General features: G+C 38.5%; 1 protein-coding gene across 10 annotated transcripts in view; it reads right to left on the bottom strand.

Annotated features, from left to right (window-relative positions):
• LDB3 (LIM domain binding 3) overlaps window positions 1-20,523 on the bottom strand; it is a 130,611-nt gene that overhangs the window by 106,073 nt on the left and 4,015 nt on the right. For 9 of the 10 annotated variants that reach the window (XM_074874429.1, XM_074874431.1, XM_074874433.1 and 6 more), the window contains exons 1-2: window positions 17,946-18,021; window positions 17,719-17,844 (exon numbers count right to left, since the gene is read on the bottom strand). In XM_074874429.1, the coding sequence (XP_074730530.1) occupies window positions 17,719-17,811 (93 nt within the window). In that variant the 5' untranslated portion in view covers window positions 17,812-17,844; window positions 17,946-18,021. Of the gene's footprint in view, window positions 1-17,718; window positions 17,845-17,945; window positions 18,022-20,523 lie in introns of those variants that run through there. The other variant, XM_074874430.1, reaches the window with a different exon arrangement.

Below are 20,523 nucleotides of genomic sequence, written 5' to 3'. Positions count from 1 at the left end.
AATCAACTGGGAAACATCATCCATGTGTAGAAAGCGCACACTCAAATCCAGTCATAATATGTAACATGCCAAAGAGTTTGAAGGATCAGTATGTTTTTGCATAAGCTACAAAGTATTTGTCAGGCCACAGCACAAATATTTCCATAGTGGACAGTAATAATATACCATTTTGTTAACCCATCATTTGAACTATGTTGATATTAGTAAAGGAAAAAAGTTTAATCTATTTTTGTTATAAACTTGTAGTTTAAGCTATGATAGTATTTTCAGTATTTAGTAACACAGACTGATGTTTTCAAAGCCTGACTTAAGAGTATTCAGTGCAACGGCGCTTGCTAATATATTGACTCTCTTAGGTATTTTTTTTTAAAGTTGAGTTTATTTGTAACAGAAGTTGTTTTGCCTTGTTAAAAATGAAAGTACTCCTGTTCTATGACGCCTATACTTACATACATGGCCCCATTTCACGAAGGGCACTAATCCAAATTATTACAAGTACTAAATGCCAATTAATTCTCCCTTATGAGTTATGATAAATGATTATTTTAGGGTGAAGCTATACATTTTCCAAAGGGTCTTTATCACAGCTATGTTGACAGGACTTTAAGTATGGTGGTATGCTTAGTGCTACCCTAAAGTAGCTGAAGTATGTGCCACAGCAGGTGCCACAAGTAGAACATAGATTTGCTTTGACATTAGAACATAGGGTATAGAGTGAGTGCAGGATTGTTTGATGGATTTAAAAAGAGCATATGTTGTGAATGGTTTGGAAAATCGGAGCCTTTGGGGTATAACATCAGAGTCAAAGCTAACTGAATTTGAAGAAATCCTGCCTTGTCATTGCAACAGTTGTTTGTACTTTATGACCATCAGGGTATCCGTCATTAAAGAAACATTTTGCCAGCTCTAAGGGAAAAGCTCACTGAAGTGTAACCTCTTGGTGAAAGTAAGGCCAAAGTATTAAAACATGTTTGAGATTTAAGGGATGCATTTCTGCTACAGTGTGTACTTTACGTATTTTACAAATATATTTGCATCTCTTTTACAAAATGTAAAACAGTTTACATTCACTTCACACTCTTGATAACGCCCTCTTGGTAAAAATTTAATCTTGAATTTTTGCACCAATTCCCAGCATCTCAGGATGTTGATAATCAATATACTCCTAGTCCTTCAGGCACAAAGTGCCACAGAAGACAACAGCTTTTACCAATCAAAGGATCTCTCTGCATCTATGACTTTATACATCCCTAACCCAGTCTGACCAACTCACTCTAACAAAGTAGGAGATGAAAAGCCCCTCCTTGTTAGCCATAGCTATACCTCCCTGCTGACACACATACACTTCTTGAATCCATAAGCATGCATATGCTCCTCCACTTCTCACAATGATTTGGAAACAGTCAATGTGGTTGTAATCTGTGCCACAAAGTTTCTCCTACAAGAAATTTTTCTGCAGCTTCTAGTAGTTTTGGCCTTTGCAATGTCATTCTACAAAGGTGTTGATTATTCCGTTCCTAATACCTGAGCAATAGTGCAACAGTATCTAGTTTTCATTTTCACAAGTTACTACTGGCTTTTCTTGATCCATCTGCAAAATCAATTTATCGCTTTCTATATGAATTAAGGTCACAGATAAATCGTAAAAGTGAAATATCTAAACAGTCTGTTTGATAGTCAGTTTATAGACTTGAAGTATGCCAAAACTGTAGCTAAAATTAAAGATCTGTGAAAAATAATGGAATCATCCCAAATGCCCCTAGGCAAGCAACCTAAGCAGCCTATAAATTTCCTAGATTAACTCTAAAATATATACACAGCCAGAAAACCTCAACCTCATCTCTGATTAAAAAAATAGAGCTAGATTCTCAGATATTAGAAAAAATACCACATTCTATGGTGTTCAGTCTCCTTCATGGAGTTATGCTGGTTTATACCAGCTGAAAATATTACTCTTCTCTCAGTGAGTGTAGCATTTCTCTTACAGAATGAATTTTAACTTTACATTAAGTGATATTTTTTCCAACCTTCTTTTATACAAATGATTGAGAACAGCAGTATTATCCTTCAGCACATAAGGCTTTCTTGACAAATATATTTCCCCTGTAACTTCACAGAACTAGTGGAATTATACCAAGAATAAATCTGTTCCAGTATCTTCAGTTACTCTATTTGGAAACCAGTCATTTGCCTGACCTTCAGTGCAAGGCTAAAAACAGAGTTTGTCTGTCATCAAGAGCCAGTGAGATTTCAGATAAAACAGAAGTCATGGCTCCTGCAATGAAATTCCAGGAGTGTCCATCAAAGGCTTGCCAACAATAGCATCTCACTCAGTCAATACTTTCATATTTTGATAAAACCAGGAAAAAAAAAAAAAAAAGAGGAGAGATTTGACATTTGGAACTGGGCATGTCAGAGACTTAGTATTCAGTTCGAAGTATGCAAAATCAAAATAATTCTTTAATTATATTATACCTAAACTTTTATGACTTTAATAGCTTTGGTTCTTTAATGGCCCAATCATTTCTGACACTATTGACAATCTACTTTTTTTTTTGGGTTGGTTGTTTTTTTTACCCCTACTGGGTAACATTCCTTTTTGCTACCAACACTAGAACGTATTTAAAATAACACAGATCAACACAAAATAGGTCTTCTTTGTTCTGAACCCCAGTGTAAATATTGTGAGCAAACACTGAAGTGGAAGCAGGACTATTTATTCTCCAAGCTTCCAACTTCCTTGTTTAAATTAAAATAGATTAATCTTGTGTTCATTAGAATAGGAGAATTGTTATAGAAAGATAGCTGCTAGGCAAGACTTCAAACTTCTTCCTTATGGTCCTGTGCCAGTACGTAGACTTACAGTGCCCTCTCTTCTTTCAGACTCGACCCTGGAATTTCTCTTGACATTACTCAATTCAAACTTACACCTCAACATACTACCCCAGTCCTAGCAGGATATTGCCAAATGCTTTGATAGAGAAAGACTGGAATAGCAAAAATTACCATTCATTTCCACATGCATCCTAGATATTCATTAGTATATACATAGGTTGATAACAACCTCATTATCTTGGATTATATGCTTACATTTCCAGTATTGGTGCAGTTTGTCCAGTCTTGCAGTTACTTCTTACCTGTGTTTCTACTTAGAGGATATGAACAGCTATTTTTATGGTAAGACTAAGGATAAGAGTGGGTTGGAGTGAAGCTAGCAAAAAGGATACCACATCATCTTTAACATGGTGCTCTCCTACCACAAAATGGACAATGTATATTTTAATCAAAAAAATAAAGATCTATCCTAGTCTCTCTCTCCCACTAGTCTTCACAATGAAAATTAGCCACAAGAAACAGAAGATGGACGTGTCAGAGATAAGAATAGAAAGGAAAAAGTCAATGAATTTCAAGACGTCATGCACGTGAAGTGAAAGCTGTATTTCAAAGCTAGGCAGAGGTTTTCATATTATCAATTTTTAAGCGCAGCTTATAGGCAGCCCTCCTTAAACATGAGGCCATAGTACTCTGTTGTATTATCTAATTAAATTGAGAAGTGTCACAGTGCAACCTATTTGCAATACAAAATGATACAAGTCACCAGAGGAAGAGAGGAAAGTGTCAAGAGGCACAGTCAAACCAGTGGCTATTTGTCCTTGGTGTCACAGTAGTGCCCTCAATGCCCACAAGTTCAGTTGAAGATGCTGGACAAGTTTTGCAAATTCATCCAAGAAGAAATCATCCACAGACATCAAAACTGTTGTCTAACTAGGCGAGGCATGCAAAAAAATTAGCAAAAAGAAACAAACCACTACAGCTGGGAGAAAAATCTAAGTCTCCATGTTCTTGAATACTAAAGGAATGGAACTGGACAAAAGTAAAAAGATACCATCAAAACAGCCTAGATTTTTACTTATTCTGGTAGAAAAGCAAGATAAAGTGGGCAAAATATAAGTCATGGTGTGACAAATAACAGAGGAAATATATATATATTATTTTATATATATATCAAGAGTACCTGTTCATCACAGGCATACAAAAAAAAAAAAAAAAAAAAAAAGCAGGAAAGATTTTTCTATAGGACATTTCCATCCAAAGATAAATACACAGGTAGCATATATTCAGGAGAGAAAACAGGGAGAACACTTCTTGCATACCAACCAAAAATGTAAAACTAAGCTCAACTGAAAAATTATCAAGGACATTACAAGTCACCTCCTTCATCTGTTCTCAGAATTTGCTTCTTTCTAAACAAACATGTTTTCACTTGATTTCCTATTTCCTTTCTTTCCATTTTTTTTTTAAACAGAAATAAACATAAGGATCTGGAGCTTTTAATATTATGGCTTTACTCAAAAATATATGAATATTTTCAAATATATTCAAATAAATATTATATTCAAACAAATATTAAGAAACAATTAGATGTTTCAACTTCACCTCTTCAAGGTGGTCACCATCAGCTTTTGTAGGGTGTTAGAATTTAGCCAGAAAAATGCTTTTCTCTTATGACACACTGAGAAAACATTTTTACTGACTATCACATTAATGTAATTGTAGCAATGGTGGGAGGATATGAACAGCTTTTCAAGATGGCATGCACACTCTTCTTTTTTCAGAGAGACTTCGGTAATTTGTGGGATTTTCTTGCTAGTTCCTGATCCATATTTTGCTATTGTAAAATTGGGTTTTACAGTAGAGAGTATTTTCTACACATGTCTCTTTACAGCATTAGTATACCACAGGACAATCTCATACTATTGTGGATGTATGGGCTAGATAGCCACTACTAAGACAGTAGGGGAAGATTAAAACTAAGGACTTCTGGCATCCAGGCCAGAACATTCACCATGGATGTTCTAAAATTAAATGCCAGCAAGGAAAGTTTCTTTCCAAACCCTTTATCTACACATTGAACAAAGAGGCTTAACAATCAACTACACAGAAAGAGTTCTTCTTTGGCCTCCCAAGCTTGGAGATGCATGTAATATTGGGACCCAATCCAATTTCTGCAAAACCAGTGGGGAATCAAGGCTTAATGTAGACAAAAAAGTAATATTGTTTACAAGTCCTCTTAGCGATGCTTTCCTCAGATATAACTAATCAAATGTCCAGTTAATAAGGCAAATAATTGTAAGTATTAAATTATATTAAAACTACTCCTTTGTGCTGTTTCCTGGCCTATAAAGAGTTTTACTAAAACAAAAAAGTTATAGACCAAAATAAGTAATTGTGCTAAACACTCAGAGTGGCAAGAGAAAGAGACATCTACCCATATCATCAAATGGCATGAAACTCAGATCCAGCTTTGAATTCCTTCCCCATGGGAAGGATCAGCATCTCACACTGTACTTATAAAATATAATACTGTACAAGAGAGTGTCTTGCCTCCTTTACAGGTTGTCTTTAGGACACATGAACTCCAGGGAATTGTGGGTGGAATGTATAAAAGATCTTATTGCAGCTGCTTGTGCTGCACCTGTTCAAGGGATAAATAAAGCAGCTAAGTTCTAGTTTTGGTTTCATTCGCTGCCAGTCCCTTGATGTGCAAAGAAATTATATACTACCTCCTCATCTTGTCAATCATACTGCAAAGATGCCTTCAATATTGTGGAAGTGATAATCACTTTTTTTTGCCAGGAATATTCCCACAAGCTGGGATAACCTCTATGACAAGTCACACACTGGGAAAAACCAAAACCACTTCATATTCTTCCAGACAACAACCCCATTCATGTAAATTATCAGTCCTTAGGCTTCTTCCCATTCCTACTAGGAAAGGGATTAAAATTGGGTCTAGATTAAACTGATCTGAAATTAAAACTGAATTAATTCATAAATTCTCTAGAGTTTACAGGTTTATTCTGCTTTGTTTTTTCCCCCCACTTTATTCACCTCTGACTCCCAAAGCTAGAAACATGTTACCAAATTGTATAAAATAAAAAATACTAGATCTGTGTGAGTTGAAGATCCAGACCTTTTTGATGCGAGTCATAGGGGTCTCTCCATTGCAATTTAGGATACACACACACATCTTCACAGGGCACATTTTCTACACAAGTTTGTTGTTTCCATTACTCCGCAGGGCAGATTGTTTCTTAAACTCTTGCTCACTTGCCTATTTCTTTAGGTCACCTAAAGAATGTTTTCTAGAAATTCAACCAAGTAAATGATGTTAGCCTCAGAAGATACAACATAGGCATAGAAAAGATGCACATATTCCTGTGTTTTGCCATGAAGAACTTGCAGAAATGGCCAAACCCACTATCTGATGGTATTTATTTTTTCTTTTTTTTTTTTTTTTAAAGATTAAGGTGTCCTTCTAGCTATGCTCAGCATATTTTCTTCAGAGAAAATGTTGGAGATTACAATCTAAAATTACATTTTGCAGTGTGAGGAAGCAAAGCTCTGCAGAAACTTAAGCACAGAAATGTAGGAAAAGGGAATTGCTGATGAGCAGGACAAAATCCATCATTTCGCGGGCCATAGGATGCGTGGCTGTAGAGGAAGGAAAGTCTCTTCCAGGAATTCTCAGTGGAGATATACTCTATTCTCAACACAGAAATTATATTGGTATCAGTTGCAGCTTGGGTTCCCCAACACAGGGTGAAGAAGACTATTTAATACAGCAGTGCTCGTAATCAGGGAAACAGGAAACCCCACAGCTATGCACAGAGCAGTTATGAACCTCCAGAAGGTACCCTGTTTAGCCAACTCCTTCCTGTACCCTTACATCCCGCACATTCTTTCTCTTTCCCTTCACTGTTCTGTAAGGAATTACAACACCACGTGGAAGGTTCTGTAAGTTTCACTTCCCAAATGCAGTCTTCATGCCTTTGCTCCTCCACTCACAGTGCACTTAATCTGAACATCATCGAAAGCCGGGAGCAAAGAAGTGATGGCAGACTCCAGTGAGGAAGAATGCGTGGGGTAGAGCAAGGAAAGGCGGGCAAGGGAGGAAGCCCACATCAGCATCCCGGGCACAAGGAAGGAGGAGCCAGCAGAGTACCATCCCAAATGGACCAAGGATGAATGCCAAGAGCCAGTGTTAGGAGTCTCCCACATGACCACAGACCACAGCAATATCCGTATTTGTCCTTGCAGCCAACTGCTAAAACTAAGGCACACAGTTCTCAAGGGTGGGATAGTTCCTCCCTCAAAAGAGATGATAGCTTTGTTATGCCTCAGGGATGAAACAGCCAAACAATTCTGGCACCCTCATAATCGGTTCACTCTTTCTGTCAGGGGCTTACCCCCAACAGCCTGCTACCCACGACTCTGCACACTTGTCCTGAACTACTGACAACTATATGCCAACACAGCACATATTTAAGTTCTAGAAATGCTACATTGAAAAGAAGCAGTACTAAGCAATTAAACTGAGAAGAGATTGCTGTTAAATAGGTTTGGTTTGTTGTTGTTCAAACAAATAATGACACTTACAGACTTTTGACCATTTCTTGCCATCAAGAAAGCAAAGCAGAGGCGTAAGAGAGATCCTCATCTGCCCCATCCCACACAGTTGAGAAAAGGATTTGATCTTGAATAATTTGTTAGATGATCTTACCCCTGTACTCGGCACTGGTGAGGCTGCACCTCGATGACTGTGTTCAGTTTTGGGCCCCTCGCTACAAAAAGGACATTGAATTACTCGAGCGTGTCCAGAGAAGGGCAACGAAGCTGGTGAAGGGTCTGGAGCACATGTCGTACGAGGAGCGGCTGAGGGAACTGGGGTTGTTTAGTCTGGAGAAGAGGAGGCTGAGGGGAGACCTCATCGCCCTCTACAACTGCCTGAAAGGAGATTGCAGAGAGATGGGGGTGAGTCTCTTGAACCAAGTGACAAGTGATAGGACAAGAGGTAATGGCCTCAAGTTGCGTCAGGGAAAGTTTAGACTAGATATTAGGAAGTATTTCTTTACAGAACGGGTTGTTAGGCATTGGAATGGGCTGCCCAGGGAGGTGGTGGAGTCCCCACCCCTGGAGGTGTTCAAGAGGTGGGTTGACATAGCGCTGAGGGATATGGTGTAGTTGGGAACTGTCAGTGCTAGGTTAACGGCTGGACTAGATGATCTTCAAGGTCCTTTCCAACCTAGACAATTCTGTGAAATTCTGTGAAATTCTATAATTTAAGTAAACAAGTGAGATAAGAATCTTTTAGACAGGAAAGCAATTTTGACAGTAGGTCAGGAGGGTACTTGTATTTTGCAACTCCTGTCAAAAAATTAGCAGAAAGACCATTTATTTCCTAGAGTAGTTAATCTTAGCCAACTCTGGTGAAAGAGAACATCTTGTTTCGGCTGCCTAATTCTTTTTTAAACACCTGCCATAGTACTGCCCTTGGCCATTTTTGAACCAGCTATGACTAGGTAAGGAGAGAATGCTGACATTCTCAAATAGAGCAGGATGGTCCCAGTGACCCCCAGGATCAAGAAAAGGCAGCCCAAATTCACCGTAATACCAGAGCATTCTGATTTGGCACTATGTACCAGAATCTGGGGTTACATGTAGTATTTTTGGAGTTTTGGATACCATGTCCCATTCCAGAAGCTTGAGGTAAATGTAGCATTTGTTCCCATTCAAAATAGCTTCCTAAGTTACAGGATGCTTTAAATATAGCATGAGAGTCCCACAGAGGCTTCTGAAGAGTGTGCATGGCACCCTAACCAGGTATAATAAGTACTACAATGCCTTACAGTTATTTTTCTTCATGCCACAAATACTAATTGTCACTAATACTGGCTTTAAACTGAAGAGTCATAAATTGTTTCAAGTGTGTGCCCTTAAACCTGTTACCTTTAATAAAAATAAGAGTTTATGTCTATTAACAAGTATGGCTAACCAAGAGCAGCAAGTAAGAGAGCCAAAATAGCCTAGCAGCTGGAATTTGGACTCTGGGCAAGGGAAAGGAGCAGATATGGTGCGAGCATATGAAAGGCTGTGTTCCTCCTAATCCTCAGCTGCCATTGCTACAAATCAAGTGTATTTGGAAGGATTTTGGGGAAAGGTTAAAACCTATTTATGCACAGTGTCCAAGGCACTGAACACCTGTGGCATAGACGATCACAACACCAGCTATGCATGTGGGAGGTGCAGAAAGTAACTCTACCCTTGCCAGGGGATTTGCACGCCTTTAAGACATTTGACCCATTACATCTTCCTAAAAGAAGAGCAAGATCTCATTGACTTTTTGGAAAAATGGCTGCTAGCCACTACTAACACAAAGAGGAGTCACCTTGCATGTTCAAGATGTCATTTGGAGCCATTCGTAAGTTGGAAATGAATTATTTTCAGGATACCTAATTCCAGAAACACAAGAGTGCCTACAATCAAAGTCAGTTCTTCCTTCCTCCTCTGAATAAGAGCTGGGTGCTCTTGTTCCTGAAAATCTTTCAGAAGAACACAGAAACGGCTTCATACTTGGGGGGAAAAAAATGATACTCTCCATGGATCTGAAAATGAAAGTTTTCTGTCCAGACAGTAGGGCTGGACTATGTCTCAGGGTCAGCTTCACACAATCAAGCTTTTATTTCTTTAGGACCTTAAGTTATGATAGCAGCTAAGTACATCTCTTTTTTTTTCTCCTCATCTATGCAGCAGATTTTGACAGCTGATAACTGTTTGCTTTTAAATATATGATATGTAAATTATGGGTTACCACAATGTGACTGAACAGCACATTTGTTGACATCCTTGTCCTCACTCTGTACCAGCAAGGATGAAATTCTTTATGAAGTGCCATTTATTAAGTATCATAGCATACTTTAATTATATTAGGATTTAAGAATTTAGACAATTGTAACAAAAAGCCTATTCTGAGACTTTGCTCTCTTTTCTTAAGGCTTTAATTACACTAGTACAGAAGAAACAGTCCTTTAACATGCTGTATACAAGCCACCTTTTTTCAATTAGTTATTCATTTCAAAGCATACCGTAACTGACATTGCCAGGCAATGTTTTCAATTAATTTCTTTCCTCGAGACTTGCAAGTATTGATTTTTACCATGTTCAGCAAAAATTTCCCTCTTTCCTCTCCCCTTCTCATGGTCTTTCAATGGGGATAAATAACTTACCCGCACATTGCGCATCTGACTATTCCTGCAACAAAACCCAGTGAAAAAAAGAAGAGTAGTATCTCATATTATATTGGATACTATTTAACACTATTATGCATTAAAATGGTGGCATCTCATGTACCTATGTGCAGAAAGTTCTAGCCACACACAAATCAGCTACACCAGATTGTCTCCAGTCCACTATGAATGCTAGATTATAGTGAAGACCATTGCATTTTGTACACCATTTTGATACTTTCACAGTGATACTAAAGGTTTGTGGGTTTTGGTTTTTTTTTTAAATACTCACATTTTACAGAGTTATAAAATAACTAATTAGACAACAAGAGTGACCAGATGGGAACTGCTGTTGCTGGTATAGAAAGTTAATGCTAATGTATTTGCAGAGCTAATTTCCCTCTGTGTTCCACTGGCTGGAGAACATTTTGCACTAACGTATTCAGAATGGAGCTAATGACAGAGTTATCTGCTGTGTTATGAAGACAGCCATTTACAGAGTTCAGATATCAGACACTAATAAAAAGTTCTACCTGAAAAAAGCTTATTGTGCATTTTAATTATAAAGCACTAACAGTTTAGCAGCTTTAAATTCATAATTTAATGGTTATCTCCTACTGTGTTTACTAGTTCTAAAAGATCTGCAAAATTATTAACTTTAATAATAATTAAGTAAATCCGAGGACTTCCTGAAATACTACATGAACTATATTCTCAAATAAATAAACTCTAGGTCAAAGGCTGAGCAATTTGTCAGAACAGAATATCCAGTTGCTAGGGAACATCATTAAATGTTAAAACAAGAGGTAAAGGAACATAACTTATTTGAGTTGAGAAAGCTGCAAAGTCACTGTGGAGTGGTTTTTGGCATGAGTAGTAAGCTAGCACAAATAAATACTGACTGTATTTATAACTGAGTTGGTAATTGCATAGATGCCATTCAGCCCAATTATTTCATACACTGAGCTCTTTTCACGGATAATGCCACACGAGCATTGATGATTCAGATACAATCACATCCCAAAGAGAAAAGCTGCATTTAGCAGGTGAAATAAAGAAAAGGCTTCAAACCCACGGGTTATATATTATGTGTCAGAATAGTCAGAGCAGCAGGTTTGATGATGTAACATCATTTAAGCCAGTACCTCAGCTATTACAGGCCATTATTCACATTAATCTGGCTTACATTCTAACAGGGCTAAATGTTTCCCCTGAAATTCAAAACATGGATAGAACTGAGAAACAGAACCTTAAATAGAGCTGTGCATGATGTCTGCACAGATACTGCGCTGCACAGATACTGCGCAGAGTACATAATACTCCTTATATACCCCTGGCCTTCAGCAGTGAGCTTAGTATTTAGTGATTACTTTAATCACACAAACAGATAAGAGGGGCTGACTTTCAGTTCCAAACACATACTTGATTTATAGGAGAAATCATTTGACTAAGAGCTGTAGTTAGCTCCATTTTCTTCCTGAAACCTATTTGGTCAAGTACAGTACATGCACATTGCATTATGATGCTAAGATTTAAGTTAAAATTATAATAAAATTCCACTCAAAATCATGAGTTTAAAGATACAACAACAAGCTGCATGGATTTTTCAGAATGTTTTCTGGAAGGGAAGAAAACAAAACTTCTTACAAATATCATGATTGTTTAACCTGAAGGGAAAAAATAGTACATCTTGTGCTGGAACTGCTTTGTATTACAAAAATTGGGTATTTGTTGAAATCAAACCTTCGCTTGAAGCGTTAGCAGCTCAGTGAAACACCCATTGGTATTACTCCTCATACCTGATAGACATTTCCTGTCTTGACCAAAAATACTGTATCTCAGTGTAACTAGTGCCTTACCTCTTAGAGCACCTGCATGGCCAAGTTTAAACCTCTGTTCTGCTTTATTGAGAGCAGAGACTTGAATCTCAGAAAGTCCCCAGTATCCAGGGATTTTCTGATCCCCAGGCACCAGAACCCATCTCCTTCTTTGGTCCAATAAGTATTATTTAAAGAGAATGCAACTAGAGGACTTGCCTTGTCCAACATACACATGCCACTTGTGTTTGATGAGAGATGCAACCATGCCATACAAATGCCCTATATACTGGACTGTCATCTACAGTGTATATGCTGACTGCTGGAACATCTCAAATGAACAATACCAAATCAGCAGGTTTAGGAGTTACTTGTAGGGTCACGCTCACAGAAATATAATAATTTCTAATAATCGTGGCTATAAACATACCAGAATTGGCTTGCAAATTAGTTTGAAAGCAAAGATATCATCTAAAGTAACTAGCATTCTCTCATGATACTGACACATTTGTACATATAACAAATGACTGCAACTAATAAAATTCAGAATGCTGTAACTCTGGATGGAGTGACTGTTGCTCAAGAAGTGATCTACAAATTAAGCAGATTATCCCAAAGAAATACCGATGCCCACAGAATAATTGTTTTATCAAAAACAAATAGGAAAATTTTGGAGTGTTCTTAAAAGTCGGTCTGGAAGTATTTAATTCTTCTCTCATGAGGAACTATTTTGAATTAAATTGTAGAAGACTGGAAGAATGTGAAACCACTCATGCATAAGAAATTACTACAGTTTAGCTAGACATAAGACAGTCATTACATTAAATGGCTCACTCCCCCTCTCAAAAGTTGACTCGGTCATCTGGGTTTTGGGGGAAAAAGAAAGCATCTCTACTGAATCATAGTTAAAAAAGAAGGTTTTTATAGGACAAGAGACTTACCTTTTAGTTCTGTGGAATATCAACTACTATAAATACTAATCTATGGCTTTTAGTATTGTGAAGGACTTCACATTTGGAGATAAAAAAACTTCTCAAAGTTGCAGTTGTAGGACAACTACTCAGCAGTTCAATTCACCAGAGATGGGTGCTTAACAGGTGACGTGGAATCAGCATTTCAAGTGAACTTGTGAAATTTCTTCAGGTCAGTCAATACAGGTAAACTGCACTCCTCTGATTACAATTTATGTACAGCACCACATTGCCATCCAAATGACAGTTGCAGAATGCACAGTGCCTGACACAGATAATCTGAGGTTTCCCTGCATTCAAGAATAGAAGAAAAAAGCAAAGAGGGACTCCCTTCACCCATCACTTGCCTGTTGTAAGGTACTGATACCCCATATGCAGTAGGCCCACAGGACATGAACACTTTCACATAGTTCCTCTAAAGGAAATGCAGTCACAGTGAGAGGCTGACACGTGCGAGGGAGTAGAGGAGGGACAGGAAGTAATCAGGAAAAGATGCTGATAAAAAGAATGAGCCCAACAAATGTGAGAAAAGCCTTTCTGCTCCTCCAGAGACATGGACCATGTACTCTAGCATGGAAATGCTAGAGTAGAGTCCTTTTCCTCCCAAAGAGCTGTTTCAGGCTGCTTGCGTCAGAATAAGTATACAGATCAGCTAATTTCATTTTTTTTGCTATTGGTGTTTGCCATTCTCCCTCACTGCGCTTACATCATCACCAGATTTCAACTTTTTCCTCATTTAATAGAATAAAACCAAATTAGTTCTCTAACACTTTTGTTTAAACACTGTCTCCTTCAGCTTCAGGCTCTGGCTTTTGATTTGGAACTCAGGCAACTTTAAAAAATACCCTCTATTTGGAAACACAAAACTGCACGGATAATCACAAGCATGAATATACCAGTCATGAGTTACCACACTGTTCTGGATAATATTTTCGCTACCTCAAAGGATGATAATTCTTGCATACCTTTCAGCTCACCACATCACCTGCAAGCCAGTCTGTCTCACTAGAAAAGCTTGCTGTTCAGCAATAATCATGCAGAAATATATGAAGTGGCTCTGCTATTGCACCCATCCATGTACAATCTTACCATCTTAGGTAACATGGCAACACAGCACTTAGATAATTAACTATGCCTAAAAGCCTTCTTACAGAGGATTAGGTCTATAAAATTAATGAATTCTGCTTGCAAGCAGTAGGAGAAAACAACCTGCTTTGCTGCCCATGTCAATTTGGAAAGATCAGATTTATGAATACCACTGGTGACGGCTCTTAGCATTGCCAACAACTTGCAAGTCTCATTCATTTCAGTAGGACTGACAGATGCTCAGCTTTTCTAAGAGTCTGTCAATACTGTTTTCCTACCTCTGCTACCTGCCCACGACATCTCATGACAGAATTTGTTCTAGAGAGTAGGATCATCTGCAGGGTGGGGACTGGAAAAATATTTTTTAAATCTTCCCAGATTATTTTCTAATGCCATTGTTAAATGAATGTGAAAGCTGCAGAGTGACCTTAACTCTTCTCCACTTGTTTTTGTCTCCTCTTTTCCTGTCCCCACCCCCTATGTTAGTCAGACACTTATTTTTAGATAAGGAACAGATAAGCAGAACAATCCATTTCAGGGGAACACATCTTCACGTGTCACCCAGCAGACTGACTGTGACTCCTGTGTCTTATGCTGTTGACTATTCAGCAGTGAGCTGATCACCTGGACCTACCTGAAGGGAAGAAACAGTGTCTCAGACAGCATTTTAAAGAGTTCTTTAAAACTGAACTGTTGTGCCAAACTGCTCTGTGTAATTCCCCTCCTTGCCCACTGTTTTAAAAGCATTTTCCTGAACAGAAGCATTAGCAATGCCACAATCTTGTGCTTTTGTTAGTAGGCTTCAAACACCTTCAGTTTTTCTCCCCTGCTTCTCAGGTGAAGTGCAAGTTGAGTGGAAATTGTGTGGGGCTGGCTGACAGAGTACATGTCAACAGACAGCTAAGCCACAGCTCTAGTTCCTAAGTCCAGGGTGCCCACTTTATGCCTAGGTGTGGGCTAGCTTCATATTGGCACAATACCAGCTTCCCCTTTCAGGAAGGTCCTTGGAAACATGCAGGCATAAGACTATAGATGGGATGAACAATTCCAGTGTGGTAGACTGTTGCTGTCATGTTTCTCAGGAGCTCAGAGGCAACTCTCTCACAATATGACAGAAGAGCACAGAGTCTCCATGTAAAAGGATGAATCTTTTTGTTCTCTGTGGCCCACCCATAGTCTTATGGCCTGGGGGCAACTAGCATATAATGAGCATGTCTGCATGTAAACCCTATCTGCCTGCATAGAAGGATACTACACATATGTAGGCGAAAGGGCCATGGCACATCTAGTATTAAAAGCAATTATAAGACCCTTTAAGTTGAAGCATTTGGGGTTTAGGACTCATCTTGCAGATAGAAAGTCTAATCCCTTCTCAGGACAGCTGTGGATCAAAACCAGTCCATAGATAAGTGTATGGCATCCACTGGCAACATTTAGAGCTGTCTGCCCTTCCTAAGAAGGAATGGGATTTGCCTCACAGTTATCTTCCCTCCCCCATTCCCCCACCAAATATCTGGAGGATGTATAGTACATCCCCCATATGTAAGTACAACTTTCCTTTTCCCTCATGGTAAGATTGCAATTATGGCTAAGTTCACAGCTCAACTCACTTATGACTGCAAATTGCTGATTAGAGGAATATCTGATCTGTTTGGAGATATATTTATGTGAAAGATGCTAAAGAAAAAATAGACTTTAAGAATATTATCATCAAAAGTCATGTATTACAGTGTGTTCCAATTAAAAAATATCACAACCAGCAGGCATTCCTACTCCAGCTCTCCCCGAAAGAGGTTACGTTCATTTCTGCATGCCTGCTTTTCCTCCCTAAGGCAGGCTACAAAATCCAATTCCATCGCAAAGCAATACTCCCAACTAAAAACCAGGCCTTACTGGAAAAAAGTTCAAAACATTTAACAGTGCTTTCTGACACTTCTACTGGTGGAAATGCAGCCAGCTGTGTGAAGAGGTAATTCCTCTATACCTCTGGGAATCCAGCCATTGCAGTTTCACTCCTGCTCATCATATGCTCTCAAAAGCCCCATGAGAATCATGTAGCCTTTGGGCATAGTGAGTATACTTTAAAAGATTATAATCTGAGACAATGGGTTCTTTGGAAAACAACTGGCTTTTCATTTCCAATGGTGTCATACAAAGGGCAAGTGCCACAGTCCCAGCCCTTGACTGACAGCCTCTAGGTATGACTGAATTACTTAAAAAATAATCAACACCATACAGTGCAGGCTGCAAAGTGTCATGGAAATGCCTACAGAAATATATTGGCAGCTCTCTGTACTTACCTGGGGTGGGATAAGTGAAATCAGTATAAATTTATGACGTGAATTTATTTTTGTTGGCAAGGGTTTTTTTGGGTTGTTTTTTGCTTGTTTGTTTTTAGTAACACTGACAGAACAGCCTTCTTTGCAATTACTATGCTGCTTCTGCAAAAGGGGTTATGAAAAGTTCCTCTCATCATCATAGGACTTAGTATTAAGGTAAATATGGCTCTGTCTTCAGAGAAAGGAATATTGTGCATAACAGAGATCAAATAATACAGAGCTTTACAGTATAAATATGAAATACCAGAGTTTAAGATTTCAGAAGCTCACTGATGACTTTGACTCATGACTGTTGCAGGGATATCAATTTGGTACCCACAACTTAACAGACTGTGTTTTTTCATTATTAAAAAAACAGTTTTTGAAGTAGTGTAGGTGGCTTTTTTTTCTTTTTTTGCGGTGGAGCAGACCTTTTGTTTGTATTCTATTTGTTTGTCTGATTAAATCATTCTGGTATTCCTTTTAAACACTGTTACATAAGTAACCTCTCTTGTCATTCCACTGCAAAATAAACCTTCTGCAGGTGATTTGTGGAAGAAGCAAGATGTCTCTAAAAAGATCTGAACATTCTGGAACAAAAAAAAAAAAACAGAGGAGGACAGAGCTGCAACAGGTAGTAGAAAACGGAGTTCCCAAACTAGAAGTTACACAGACCTATCTGGTTTGGTAAGAGAAGAGTAAGTAAGGGACATGCTTAGAAATGTCCTGAAAACCATCCAATGTTAAAAACTTCTAAGAAGCTGAGCTAACTCAGGTAATAAGAGTGCTCCACTGCAACACCTTAAAACATCGCTCTTAAGAAAAAAAAAGATGGCTAGGAAATAAATGGACTGTAATTGACAGATACACCAGGTAATTAATTATTAAATCATATGCTGTTTGTCAGCTGCAAATGGAAGGCTTCTGCATAATTTAAGACTGTATTTTAAGCACTATTGAGTCTTCTGCTTGACATGTCTAATTTTCATGCAATTATTGCTCCCCCCCCAAAAGAGGGGACATGTATCCCTATCTTTGTCCAGTTTTAACACCTAGACTTCATGTATTTACAAGCAGTTACATGTTTATTTTTTAGAAATGTAATTTTATATTCCCATTCATGGTTGTTCTACTCCCGTCCCCCCAAACAGACAGCACCAGTGAGGCCCCTATCAGCAGAAAGAGACAACGCTGTACAAAATAGAACTGGAAGCTTATTTAAAAGAGGCAGTATCGTCATTCTTAAAAATACACAAAGCAGAACTGTCTTCCTGAGGCATCATCAGTGCCAGCTTGTACCTTGAACTGGTGTATTTAAAGTTCACATTATATTCTCTTTATTCAGACCTAGCTGCAAAGGTGCTCTATTTTGCTAGACCGGGTCAGAGTGTACATATGACTAGTTCACTGCTATTTTCCAACCTAAACAAGCTCAACAAAGGTTTTTTTGCTCACTTACTCTGGAGATGGTCAAGGGCATGTTGAAGTCCTTGCCCCCTTGCAGTCGGAAACCCCATGGTCCAGGTCCATTCAGAGTCACGCTGTAAGCCATTTTGTACCTCTTTCACAAGGCAACAACAAGGAACTGCAGAACAGAAAGATGGGGTAGACAGAGAAAGCGTGAAAAAACAGAATGAGAAAAGGGAAGAGTTTTATATAACGAAAGCAATTCTCTTTCTGCCTTGCCTGCTCAGTCGTGCTCTGATATCACCTAAGAATAGATGGGAGCTATAATGCAGATGCTGATATCCCAGCTGAGTAGGGCCCATAAAAGGTTTGTAACCAGATACCTACTATGCAAAGACTTCATGACTCAGAGGTCTAATATAGCCCCCAGGGAAGGGGACAGATCTTTCTAGGCTTCTCAAGCCCCCCTGTATACTCAGTCACTTTATGGGCAAAATAATAATAAAAGAAGGAAGCAAAATCCCATGCTAAAATCCCAAACACCCAAATAGCTTTACTAACCTGTTAACAACTGCATAGGCATTTGTAACTTCTGCTTCAGAACATATGTTTATTGCACCGTGATATATAACGTACTACAAACAACACAGATCTTTCAGTTCTCATACATCTTGTACAGTTTTACATAGATCTTTCCATATGTAGCAGGAAAGGCACCAAAACAGAGTGTTTACCTTCTTCTGCATTTGTTTGTTAAACTGAAAAAAAAGTATATAGTACATGCATTTAGCATCACAAAAAAACAACCACAACTTCATGTTTGGCTCTTGGTTCCATAGCCCTTGCTTTCTCAAGGGAAAATTAAAATTTATTCTCTTCGAATGCAGAAAGAGGTACTATGGTTTATTTCTAACCAGGATTTCATCTCCATGGCAAAAGCATAGTTTCACTACATACCTGTCTAATTTTTTCAATGCAAGTCTTCTAAAGGCATGACACTTAAGTGGAAGGCTAAGAATACAGATAGTTGGCTAAGTGTTTCCTTAATTCATTCCTTGATTTTTCATAGTTTATATTCCAGTTGTTAGGTGTTCCATAAAACTTAATAGCCCTTGCTCAGTAACGCTGGATAGCATTTCTGCCTTAGATTAGGAATAGCTAAAATAAAGAGAATAAGAAGGGGAAAAGCTGTTGTCAGAACTGCAGATATAAACAAAAAGCTTCTACTCTCAGGGTAAAGTTACAAACATTAAATAACGCTCACCCCATTCAAGTCATTGATATGTGCAGGAACCACTCTCCTGTATCTCTGCAGCATCCCTGCCTTTACTCTCCAGTTAGAAATTAATTCCCATTATGTTAAGGTGGGGGGAAAAAAAGGTTGGGTTCTATTCTGATAATCAAAAAGATAACAGAACCCACGTAATGCACTAGAATGAGGTAGCTTGGTTTGCAGTTTGATAATAGGTCACTCTAACCATACACCTACCTTAAAACACGATAGAAAAACTGATGGTTAAATGGCAGAGAGCAAACATTACCAGCACCTCAGTCTTTATCTAAGAAGATGGTCAATAAGTTTTCAAAACCATAAGGCAATATAAGTGATTGTTTAGTATTCACGGTGGCAGAAAAGCCATTTGTACAAGGGAATAATTAAGCCCCACACAGACACTAGACTAAACCACGTAACCGGAAGTCCAAATTAAACTCCAGCAATTTAAATGGATTTGAATGAAAGTTACAGTAAGCCAGCAGAACTGGCCCAAACCAAAACCAAAGCAAACAGCAAGACACAGTTTAAAACAAAAACAGGTTTCTGATGTCTCACAAATACCTCTAGGACACATTTGCATTAACAGCATTTATAACCTATGCTAAATGAGCCCAGAACCAGTGATGTTTGGATGATGACTTTGAGGGGAGACAAAACTGACTTGTTGCACTTCAAATGGCAGAGTTTTCAGGCCTGCCAGTTTAACTAGTAGCTCTCTTTCTAAACACTAGTACTGGATTTTTTTTTTTAAAGGTCATTTGCACACACAAAAGATTGAAGGTAAATTCTCATTACACTACTCCTTTCCTTTTCCTAGGAATTCACTGCTGGTTTTTAGTGCCCTTTCTTGCTCCATTTCAAGGGTTCGGGAGAATGGAATAAAACCAGAAGTAAGATAAACATAGCAAGTCATTGCTTCACTAGTAAAGACAGTATCACAGAAAAAAGTATTGGAAGAGAGGTTACGTTTATACGGACTGTGAATTCTGTGCATGTTACCTTCCTATACCTAAATCTTCAGTCATTTGTGTAAAGAAAAGAAAAAGGGGGGTGGGGAAGCAAAACCCAGAACAGAATAAAACTGCACAGCAAGCTGAACAGAGCTAAGCCTTAAGAAACAGAGATGCTGTTTAATCAAACAGTATGTGCTTCTACTTTCACATGTGTAACATGCCATTTGCTTATCAGTTCAGGACATCTGAAAGGATCTGTGAGATCCTTCAGGCTGGGTGGTGTGCTAGGAAACTAGAGTGGTCATCTCATTAGGGGCACTGTCATTTGAATGAAATGTTAAACTGAGGTCACTTGTTCCTACTCCTTTGGTTTCTGTGTCTGCATGAATGTTCAGCATAGCTTGGCACCCTTAAAAAGAAAGTGTAGAGGACATGCCAGTGCCTGGCCAACATTCCCCTTCAACACAACAGCACCACAGCTCCTTCATGTGCCTGCACTATCACCACCAGGTGCATTTTGGAGTAAAAATATTCCATAGTTTTCTTTCTCCAGGCCTCCCTAAGACCTTTACCTTCTATGTTTGTTTCCCCTCTGCCTGCCTGGGGAAAGCTCTGTGCCTAATAATGA

This window comes from Strix uralensis, chromosome 7 (genome assembly GCF_047716275.1).
Source record: "Strix uralensis isolate ZFMK-TIS-50842 chromosome 7, bStrUra1, whole genome shotgun sequence".
NCBI lineage: Eukaryota > Metazoa > Chordata > Aves > Strigiformes > Strigidae > Strix > Strix uralensis.
This window is presented reverse-complemented; position numbering and strand designations above follow the sequence as displayed.